This window comes from Lepidochelys kempii, chromosome 20 (assembly GCF_965140265.1).
Source record: "Lepidochelys kempii isolate rLepKem1 chromosome 20, rLepKem1.hap2, whole genome shotgun sequence".
Lineage (NCBI taxonomy): Eukaryota > Metazoa > Chordata > Testudines > Cheloniidae > Lepidochelys > Lepidochelys kempii.
Genome location: NC_133275.1, coordinates 25,005,595 through 25,015,808, shown reverse-complemented (window position 1 = coordinate 25,015,808; position 10,214 = coordinate 25,005,595). Strand labels below are relative to the sequence as shown.

The 10,214-nt window shown below is 57.5% G+C and overlaps 1 protein-coding gene across 3 annotated transcripts in view; it reads right to left on the bottom strand.

Moving 5' to 3' along the window:
* Positions 1–536: 536 nt before the first annotated feature.
* Positions 537–10,214, bottom strand: part of TYK2 (tyrosine kinase 2) — a 64,322-nt gene continuing 54,644 nt past the window's right edge. For 2 of the 3 annotated variants that reach the window (XM_073318215.1, XM_073318214.1), the window contains exons 16-24: positions 9,078–9,229; positions 8,515–8,665; positions 7,977–8,074; positions 7,182–7,374; positions 6,524–6,642; positions 5,980–6,152; positions 5,147–5,264; positions 4,925–5,035; positions 537–4,059 (exon numbers count right to left, since the gene is read on the bottom strand). In XM_073318215.1, coding sequence (XP_073174316.1) covers positions 3,925–4,059; positions 4,925–5,035; positions 5,147–5,264; positions 5,980–6,152; positions 6,524–6,642; positions 7,182–7,374; positions 7,977–8,074; positions 8,515–8,665; positions 9,078–9,229 — 1,250 coding nt within the window. In that variant the 3' untranslated portion in view covers positions 537–3,924. Of the gene's footprint in view, positions 4,060–4,924; positions 5,036–5,146; positions 5,265–5,979; positions 6,153–6,523; positions 6,643–7,181; positions 7,375–7,976; positions 8,075–8,514; positions 8,666–9,077; positions 9,230–10,214 lie in introns of those variants that run through there. The other variant, XM_073318216.1, reaches the window with a different exon arrangement.

Genomic DNA, 10,214 nt, shown 5'->3' with positions numbered 1-10,214 from the left:
CCTGCTTCCTTCCGCCCCGGACAGGTTCTGTGGGGTTAAGGACCCTTGCAAAAGACATTCCTGAGGTCTGAGAGGCTTGAGCTGCTCTTAGCTGGTGAGGCAGCACGGAGCGTTTATAGGGATGTATGGGCCTTACAACACCAGTTTGCCGTCAGATTACTTCTCTAGCCGCTGAAAGTTGCAAAGAAAGCGAGACTCACACACTAGTGCTCAGAGCTTCTTGCAGGGGCTGCCTAAATGTTCTGCTTTATTCTGCTCTGTGCGATGCAGGACACAGCAGGACGTGCTGCGTGGCACTCCGCGCTAAAAGGGGATGCAGTGAAACAGCAGCCCTGGATTTGTATCACCCTAAAAAGACTGTCCCTTCATTTTGTTCCTGCACAGCACGTAGCACAAAGGGACCCAGATCCATAGTTAGGGACTACAAATGTTAAATAACACCAGCGAGAGCCTGCCCTCCTTCTGCAATCTGTTCTGGAAGCAGATCCATCAGAGGAGCCCGGGCGCGCAGAGCAGCAGCAAAAAAGAGACCGTACTTTACAGAGTAATTTATTTGAAGAAAAGTTCAGGGATGTTACCAGCTACAGGTTACACTAGCCAGTAGTAGATTAGCACTGAGACCAGTGACATTCACATTAGATAATCATCTCCTGCTGTCCAATAGAAAAAAGGTCTCTACACACAGGTGCTTTGGCCAGAAGCAAGGAAGCTGCAGCTTGTTCAATCACCCATGCTTCCCTGGTGAGAGAGGGAGTCATAGCTCCAGCACAACGGCAAGACGCAAGGCACATTGCTGCAGGCTGTTTTTGCGTAAAGGTTGACACGCAGACCATGGCGCAGGATGGACCCATGAGGCAGGCAGCATTGCTCCACACTCCAGGCACATGGCTCACTGCAGAGGTTATTTCAATGGCGTTTACATAGCGGACAACAATAAATAAGGGGTGGGGAAATCAACCATTATACAGTTTAACCATCATTTTAGGAATAAGTCCAAGGCCTCCCTCTAGAAAGAATGACCTTTGCTAACTCAGGCAAAATGACCCTCCATCCTTTACAAAAACATTGCACTTTTTATACACACAAGTCTCTTCCCAAGCCTTTTATTTACTTTGAACCAAACCAACAAACTGGTTGCATTAGAAGATTCCTCACTAATTGTCCAGGCCAGGAGATAACGAGCCTTTGGAGACCGAGAGACTGGTCAGGGAAGAGCTGTGTATGTGGAAATACAGTGGCAAGATACAAAGGCAAGACTAGAGGTATGTTACAAATACTAAAGGAAGATTTTCTCATGTAGCAGCCTCCGAGAAGAGGAGAGGTCAGGTGACCACAGCTGTCCAATGCAGTGGCTGGCCAGTGGTGTCCAATCTGTAGCCCTCAAGGGTCACTAAGTTAAGAAAATGCATCTTTGATTATGAAATCGGAAGTGCATTCCCTGACCGTGTCTTGTGATTTTTAAACTGAAGCATTGGCCCCATTACAATGGGAGACTGTGGGAGCAGCTCTGACATACAGCCACGTGCCCTTGGAGCTGCTGAGGGAGGGAGGGAAGGAAGTGGGAGCAGCTCTGGCTGCTCCAATGCCAGAGTCCTTCCTGGACTGCAAACACCTCAGGGCCAGTGGGATGGGCGCTTGAGTGACTATTTCCCTTGGTGCAGGCACCATATTGACTTTGGCTCCTTGACCTCATTGAAATCTGTTTGGCTCTGAGGCTGGGCACCAGGCCATATCACCTGCTCTCGAGCCTGTGGCTACAAGAGATTGAGGGATAGGGAACTCCAGAAATCACATTTGAAAGACCAACCAACTGAGACACCCAACTGCTAACATTTCTTTAGTAATAAAGTGCCACAAAGGTTCACTTGCTCAAAGCTGGTGATCATCCCTGGTGAGGAGAGAGAACCAACAGACCCCAAATGTTCTGCAGAGTCAGATGGGCTGGGTATAGCCCACACCCATTTCCTTAGGAAAATACATTCCAGGCATTTAGGTGAGAGAGTGAGCAACTAACACTAAAGGCTACATGCATGCTGGTTGAGTGGATGTTGGCAGTGCATGGAGCTAAGGCCTTGTTCATTCAAGGCTTGAGCCGTCCCTCCACTGGGTTTTGCAACATAACCGAAGATGGCAACGCAGCAGTCTCTGCAGTGCATGGAGAATGAATCTGAGACATCAAGACGAGTACACACGCGACCCCAGCAGTCCCTGTTGTTCAAGAGGGCATTCGACTGGATGGTGTTTGCCCTGCTTCTCTAGACACAGCCCCACAACCAGGGCGTACTGGCTTTTTCAGGACCAGTTCGGCTAACGCTGGCGTTAGGTAGCCAGAGGACAGGACGGGGCTGTGATTTGGTGGGCAGATAAAGGCAGTTCGTGTCTTGTGATCTGAATTTGGTTTAAGGCCAGCAGACTCCAGCCCCCTCCCCGACCACATGATCTAATTCACAGTGCTTGGCCCCTGGGAGAGGCGGGAAAAACCTTTGGTTGGCATGTGGACAGCGGCAGCCGAGCGAATGGCCTTGGTACGTCCCTTTGGAGCACGCAGCCCTGGGGGGCACAGGAGGGCGTCGCTCACCAAGGCGTTCGAGAGACATGGACGGACAGGCTGGGACAGCTGCTACCTGTACAGGGAGGTTTCCCCGTGAATGGGGGTAGTGGCCAAGATGTGGACCCCAAGCAGCCCTTACGGGGGGCACAGGAGCTCCCCTCATTGCTCGCTGGGTGGCAGCCAAGGCTGCAGGAGTGCATCAAAGGGCTACCCCGGAGCAAAGAAAGGCCTCTGACTGAAGGGCCAGCAGAGGCCATGGTCAGCTGCTGTACAGCAAGAGGGGACGGCCCTGGAGAAAGCCAGGCCCCGCAGGCAATGCGGAGAGGGCAGCCCCCGTCAGTCTGCCTGCACCTGCCCCCGGGGTCTTTCGATGGGGAAACGTCTCTCCGCCCAAGGAGAGATGGGAGCAGAAGGGGGCACAGGCAGCTGCACAGGGGGTTACAGGCCAGGGGGCAGAGCACCTCTGCCAGGGCTCAGGGGTTGCCGGCGGAAGCAGGCACTGTGGTGCTTTATGGTACAAACCAGGCAAGAGCCCAAGCAGCTGGGGGATGGGCCAGAGGTTTCCCCAGCTCAAAAGACCAAAGCATCAGTGAAGAGCGGGCAGGGCACAGGCCCGTTCCCAAGCTGCAAACGCACCACAGAGCAGGGCAGGCTGGGAGCCCGTCCGGCTGGAGGAGGGAGCAGGCACGGGCCCAGTGTATCTTTTTTAACGATGCTTCAAGCCCTCACTCGGCAGCCATCTTAACCATACACCCTCCTCCTCCCCTTGCACCAGATGCGGCATTACAGGGCTAAACTCAGGCCTGTACCCACCCCTCAAGCTCCAGCCTCTTCCCCCACAGCTCCCTGCAACGGCTTCAGGAGCTCCTGACAGCGGCCTGGGGTGCGGCGCATTAGGCTCCAAGGAGGCTTTTGCACACGTCCGCCCCTTTCAAGACACGCAATGCTCTGGCTGCACAGCTCCAACACCAGCCAAGAGGTTGGATGAGATGCGCCAGGAAGGCAGTTTGCCCTTTTTGCTAGACAGCCCCACAGCTTCCTCTGGCTGCATTGCCTAGAAGGAAACCACTTTCCGGGATTAAAATCCACCTGCCTGGAGAGCCTACGCATCCAGGCCAAAGCAGCAGGTCCGTACTTCAGAAGTGGCAACAGAAGCTTCACCAGCCATCTCTGTTTACACAGGGTTCCCGGGACTCCAAGGCACAAGGTGGAAAACCGGATCGCGTAGGACGGTTCCATGCAGCAGCAAGCACCGAGGCAGCAAGTGGTGAAGTCCCAACCCTCCCCAGCACTTTGAAGTGGCCTTTCCATCTGAGGGATTCCAGCTGAAGGCAGCCGTGGTCCTTCCCCGAGCAAGTTCTCAAGCATCCCACTCAGCACACGCTGAAGACCGAAGGAGCCTGAGCCTTGTATTTCTCGTGGAAGCTCTTCAGGATGGGGACGAGGTTTTTGAACGCTGGGCGGAAGGATGCTTTGGATTCCCAGCAGTTTCTCATTAAGCAGTAGATCTGAGGAAGGAAAGAGCAGGTGAAGGCAGGCGGAGCACATCTCAAACCCACGTCGCAACGCAGCCGCCCCCACCCCGAGCCGGAAGGCAGTTGGGAACAGGCCTGTGAGCAGGCAGCCGTGGAACGGCCCTCTGGCCGACATGCACCTTCCCCGGCTCCAAAGCCTGTCAAAACCAAACCCAAGTAACAGAAGCCACCACTGCTCCCTTACTGCGCTAGCTGAGGGTTCTCTCTGCCTGTGGCCATGGGCGTTGGAGGACAGAGCCCCTGCCGAGGGCAGGGCAGGGCGGCTGGCGGGCGAGACTTCAAGCTTGCCCAGTCTGAGTGGAATCCCAGGGAGAGCTCTCGCTAGACTTCAGCAAGGGCCGGATTTCACCCTGCATTCTTTTAGCAGCATGTAGGAGAAAGGCCAGCCTACTGCTTCCATTCCTAATCAGAGTGAAAGCAATTAATCCTTAGCCAGGCCCTCTGGAGGCAAAGCCCCCGTTGGGCAGGCAGAGAGACTGCCTCAGTATGTCAGTCTGTGACATACCGAGTATTTCCGCGCATCGAGGGCCTGCCCGAGCCCAGCACCTGTACAGTTGTGGTCCTCTCCCTGGCGTCATGGGGGAAAGGGAGTCAGTTTTGCTTCCCTGCGTCCCCCTGCTGCGTCAGTGGATTCTTCACTTCCTGTCCTAGGCTGCTGGGCAGCGGGAAGTAGCCCTCAGGTCCCACATGAGAGGTGGCTGCATTCCAGGGGCTGAAGAAGCGATCCCTGTACAGTCTGTGAAGCACTTGGGGTTCCGTTGGGATGGAATGGGCTGTAGCACCGCGTGAAGTTATTAACAAGCGCCACTCAGCGCTGACTACACCGCAACAGCCTCACCTCACAAGGACAGTCCTTCGGGCTTGGGAGCCTCTTCCCCCTGTCCAGCAGCTCGATCAGCCTCAGCACAGTCATCTGACCCTGAGTCGCTCCGATCATCTCAATGAATTTCTAAGAGGGAGGGAGAACAAAGCTGGTTGGTGGGGGTGGGTCCTGCTGGTTACTTGTTCAGCAAACTGAACCCCAGGAGCAGGAAACCCCCATCAGTCCCTCTCCACTCACCACCGGGGGGCTCTGGCTGGAGTCACAGCGTGTCAGGAGCTCGTAGAGAGTGACCCCGAAGGACCAGACATCGGAGGCGTAATAGAACTTGCACTCCTTCAGGCACTCCATGGCGTACCTGCGGGGTGGGGCAGGGGAGACAGGCACCATCAAGCTATAGCTGCAACCACAGGGCATCAGCACAAGGGACCCACAGCCAGAGCGTGGCAAGAATCCCTCCAAACGGCACTTGAGCTCCAAGGGGCTCACAACAGAGAGTCTGCACCATGGCCCTGCACAGCTTCCCAGAGAGTCCCAGGCCAGACCCTGCACGGACAGCAGTTTCCCATTCCTCAGGGCCTCCTAGGCACATCTCTGGCATGGCAGAGAGCGGACAGAAGGAAGCTGTCACGTTCTGACGCAGTCTCTGGGCAGACTTGCTCTGGCAGTCGCCGAAGACACTGGATACCCAGTCATCGTCCTTGCCATGGCTGCGCTTCAGACCAACCCTCAGAGCACACAGCCTGCGGGTGTTCCCGCGTGCACTGAGCCTGCAGGTTGCGTTTCCACCACAGCTCACACGCGGCATGTACAATGGAGTGTACAGGCACGTACTTGTGTGTGGCTCACAAAGACTACAGGTCCCAGCATGCAATGCTCCAACCCGAGCTGTGCTGGGACCTATATTTTCATCAGGCCAACCCTCTCTATTTACAAGAGGCGGCCAGCTAGTCAGCTCCACACAATGCAGATTCACCAGGGCATTGGGATGGCTAGCAAGCTACCGGTGTTGCCCTCAGAGGGAAAAGATGGGGACCCCTGGGAGGGCTCTCTTGGGACACCACGACGCTTACCAGAAGACGGGGCTGTCTCCGTCCTCGCAGACGCGGTAATATTCGTGCCCTTCGGGGATGGCTTTGGCCAGTCCAAAATCACCGATCTTCACCACGTTCTCATTCTCCAGCAGCACGTTCCTGGCAGCCAGGTCCCTGTGGATGTAGTGCAGGGAGTGCAGGTAAGCCATGCCCTGTGGAGAGCAAACACCGGATTATCCCCATTCTGCAGCCAGGAACATGAAGCATCCAGAGAGATGGGGACTGGCCCAAGGTCACATGGAGAGTCTGTGACAGAACTGAGGAAAGGACCCAGGAGTCCCAACGCCCAGATTCCCCTCCCACAGCTGGCAGCAGAACCCCAGGAGTCCCAGCACTCAGACCCCTTACTCTAGCCACTGGACCCCACTCCTTCCCCTGGACATTGCACTGCACAATCATTGGTTTCCCCAGCCCCCACCCCAGCTCTGGAGCGGCAGACACACAGTGTAGCCCCTTCTCGCCTGGGCAGGGGCAGCATCAGCACAGTCCCCCACGCGCTGCCTGGCTTGGGCCCTGTCGTTACCTCACAGATTTGCTGGGCAAAGAGGAGGATGTGGGCCAGGCTGACGTTGTGTTTGGGCAGGTAATCCCGCAGGCTGCCCAGGGGCACGTACTCCATGATGAGCTGAACGATCTTCTCCCCTGGAAGAGGAGCCAGATGTGAGCGATGCACTCGGTGGGATGGGCTGCGGCAGGCAGCAGAGCAGAGAGGCATATCCGAGGGGGACGCAGCCATGGCCCGAATCCCCACCACTGTCCTACCAGAGGCTAAGCCCCCTCCTGCAATGCTGCAGCTTCACGCCTTACGTCCCACGCTCCTGGAGAGTGACCCCTGGGCAGCTGGGCAGCCTCTGCAGGGAGTGCCTAGGGCTCCCTTCTGCCAGCTGACTGAGAAGTACAACTGTTCTGCTCTGGCCTGGGGATTCGCACTCGAGACGTAACCTCTCTGGCACCAAGCCACAGCCTCGGGGGGCACATGCATAGTTAACTCTGCCTTGGGGGAAGCATAGGAGCCCCACAGCACACTCAGCCTACGGAGGGAGGGGTATCCATAGAGCACGTGCCCTGGGCTGTTAGGGAGGGAGCCATGTACAGCGCAGCACACACAGGACTAGGGGAGACAACGCTCTGCCGCGATCCTTCCCCAGGAGCCCCACTCCGCAGGGGAGGCTGGGCTGTACCTTGCTCACTGCAGCAGCCCTTGTACTTGACAATGTTCTCATGGTAGAGCGTCTTGAGGATCTCAATCTCCCTCTTCCAGCTGGTGAGAAGCTGCTGGCTGCAGCCAGACTTCAGCGACTTCACGGCCACCATCTCCCCGGTGCCGTCGTTGGTGGGGTCATAGCAGTACAGGCTCACTTTGCCGAAGTGACCCTGGGAGAGACAGAAACGGGGCTTTGAGATCCCGCCATGGAGCAGGGCTCCAGCTGTCTGATGCGGGGAGAGGCCCCAGTGGGACGCACTAGCTGGGGCAGAAAAGCTCCTCAGACAGAAAGGTCTCCAGTGGAAACGTCCTCTGCCAGAAGCCAGCTCAAGGACTGCTCGTGGCAGGTTGGGAGCAGTGCCCACAGAGCACTGCTAGACAGGGATGGGTGGAGGCCCCACGCTGGGCTGGAAATGAACAGTAACAGCCAGGGAATCCCAGCTTCCCAGGGGCAGGGCCGCACAGAGCGGACCTAAAAACACAGGCCGGAGCAGACGAGAGGCTCATCTGTCCAAGCACTCTCAGCCAGCAGTCACGCCCTAACCTGCCGGTAGGGCAAGCATCCTCCTGCTGCAGGGCCTCAGCCAGCGGCTTTGCTCTCACTTCCCTGACATACAGCCTATCCTCGCTAAAGCGACGGGGCGAAAATCCCGGATCCTTTTGTGGAACCCGCCAAGCTCTCGGGAAACGCAGCCACTTCTACCCCCCTCTGTCGGTGCATCAACATGGTGCCACTGAACCAGGGCCAAGGGTTGCTCTGGATGCAATTTACCTCCCCCAGTTCTCGGATCTTCTTCAGGTAGCGTTTCTGAAAGACCGTGGGGTCCGAGACAGGAAAGTCAGGGCTCACAGAGGTGATATCGACGAGGTCTGGAACACAAGGAGAAGAGCCATGTGGCTGACAGGACTGGCACAAGCCACACGACACCAGTGCGACACTTCGCTCAGTGACGACCTCCTCCGGCCAGCCGAGGAGCAGCAAAGGGAGCTCCCTCATGGCCAGAAGGATGCGGGGCACCAGGTGTGAGGCATGGGCTAGGCTGAGGGTAGCTGCACGTGCCTGGCTAGGCTCCAGGGGTGGCAGGTTTGTTTTGTCTGGGTCCTCCCTTCTACTGAGGGCCAGGAGGGAGAGTCACGTATTGACGCACGGCAGATGCCAGCAGAGCTGCAATCCCTGCTGAGGGCCCCTCACCCTCCCTGCCTGGCCTGAAACAGAGCAGAGCAGCCACCCAGGAGTCAGGAAGTCTCCCTCAGTCTGTTTCCAGCCCCCGCATGGGCTCTGCCAGCTGGCGGGGGGCAGGAGGGCTTACTGTGTGGCTGCAGCTGAGTGAGGTCCCGCAGGATGGTCCGGAAAGAGGGCCGCTCGCTAGGGGCGTATGTCAGACACTGGCTGATCAAGGCGGCCAGCTCCTTGCAGGATGGCTCGGGCAGGCGGTGTTTCTTCTCATAGAAGCGCTCTTTCTACGGGGAAAGGAGGGTCCCACTGAGCTCTCCCAGGGCTGAGCAAGCCGCACCCCAGCTATGGCAAGCCACACAGCCCCCCCCCAAGCCCTCCAGTGCACACGGCCCCCACTCCTGCTGTCTCTCAAGACACTCGGTGAATGTTTCCTCTGCAGCCCCCCGGGGCCCAGAGGAGCACTGGCCTGCCACAGAACAGACCAGCCTCTTCCCAGTGGGGTTTAGAGCCCCAGATATTCACCCCACTCAACATGTCCCATTCCCACTGCCACGCCAGCCTCAGAAGAGATGCTAGCCTAGAGTCTGATCGTTTCCAGCCGCTACAGCTACCCTTGTCACTAGCTGGAGGGCAGCTCGTGAGCATAGCTGAGGTTATGGGACAGGTGCGTTCCAGGCTGGGGGGTACAGGCGTTACCTCGGAGGGGGTGCGCTCCTTCAGTGGGACGTCCGCATCAAAGCAGATCTCCAGCAGGGTGGTGCCGAAGCTCCACTTGTCAGCCGCGGTGCTGAGGCTGCTGACATCCTGGACGCACTCAGGGGCGATCCAGGGGATCCGGTCCACTCGCTCTTTGGGGAAGAGGCAAGAGGGGTTCATAGCTGCTGCAGGGACACTGCCTGAGTGACCATGCACACCACTAAGAACTCGGGTTTGGGGAGAGCCCCTTGCAGCGGGACCTCAGAAATGGGGCAGAGGCAGAGGCTGGGAATTTCAGAGACACCAAAGGAGTCGGCCCCGGTCACATTTCAAGGGCAGTTTCAAGCCCAGTCACATGTGCAGCTCTGGCAGGAAGAGCTGCCGAGTCCCCAGCCCTGCTTGGGGGAGCAGGAGGGTCCGGGCTCCTGGCTAGGAGAGGACAAAGCAAACACCGACCAAACAGAAGTCCCACGAGCAGGGCTTGGTGGCCGGAGTCACCCACGGGCGTGTAACCCACACCACCATGTGCGCCAATCCTGTCACATCTCACAAAGGCGAGCTGGGCTATAGGCAGAGGGCGAGCCCCTCAGAGACAGGGGTAGGGGACAGGAAATGGAATGGGTGGCTCAGTAGGAGGCGCTCTCCCCCCAGCGTCATTGCTCACCCCAGTGTGGCTGGGGGGCCTGCACTGCAGGGAGTGGGGCTCAGATCTCAGGACTCCAGCATGGTGCTCAGGGGATGGTGGAGATGCAACATCCTGGTCACAGCCAATCCCACACCTCTTTTGGCCCCAGGGCCCTGGCCAAATTCTAGCATAGATGATTACGTGCTGCATCCAATTCTCCTGACTGTTTCTACCAAAAACTATCCCTCCACTTCCTGTCCTCAGCTGGTACATAGCGTTGCTGTGTGCTGTTCCAAGAGCTGTGACAGCAGACCCCAGAGGTGGCTGCACATCGGGGCAGATGCAGCGAATCCTTGAGTAGCTTCGCAACTGATCGAGGACCCCCTGGGTGGGAAGGTGCCGGAGAAAGGCCTTTTGTTTGCTTATGGGATCCATGCCAGAGCGGGCGACTCACGCAGCTCCGCTCAGGGTCAGAAAGGAGCACATGAGCCAAGCCTGGCTAGTGCTCCCAA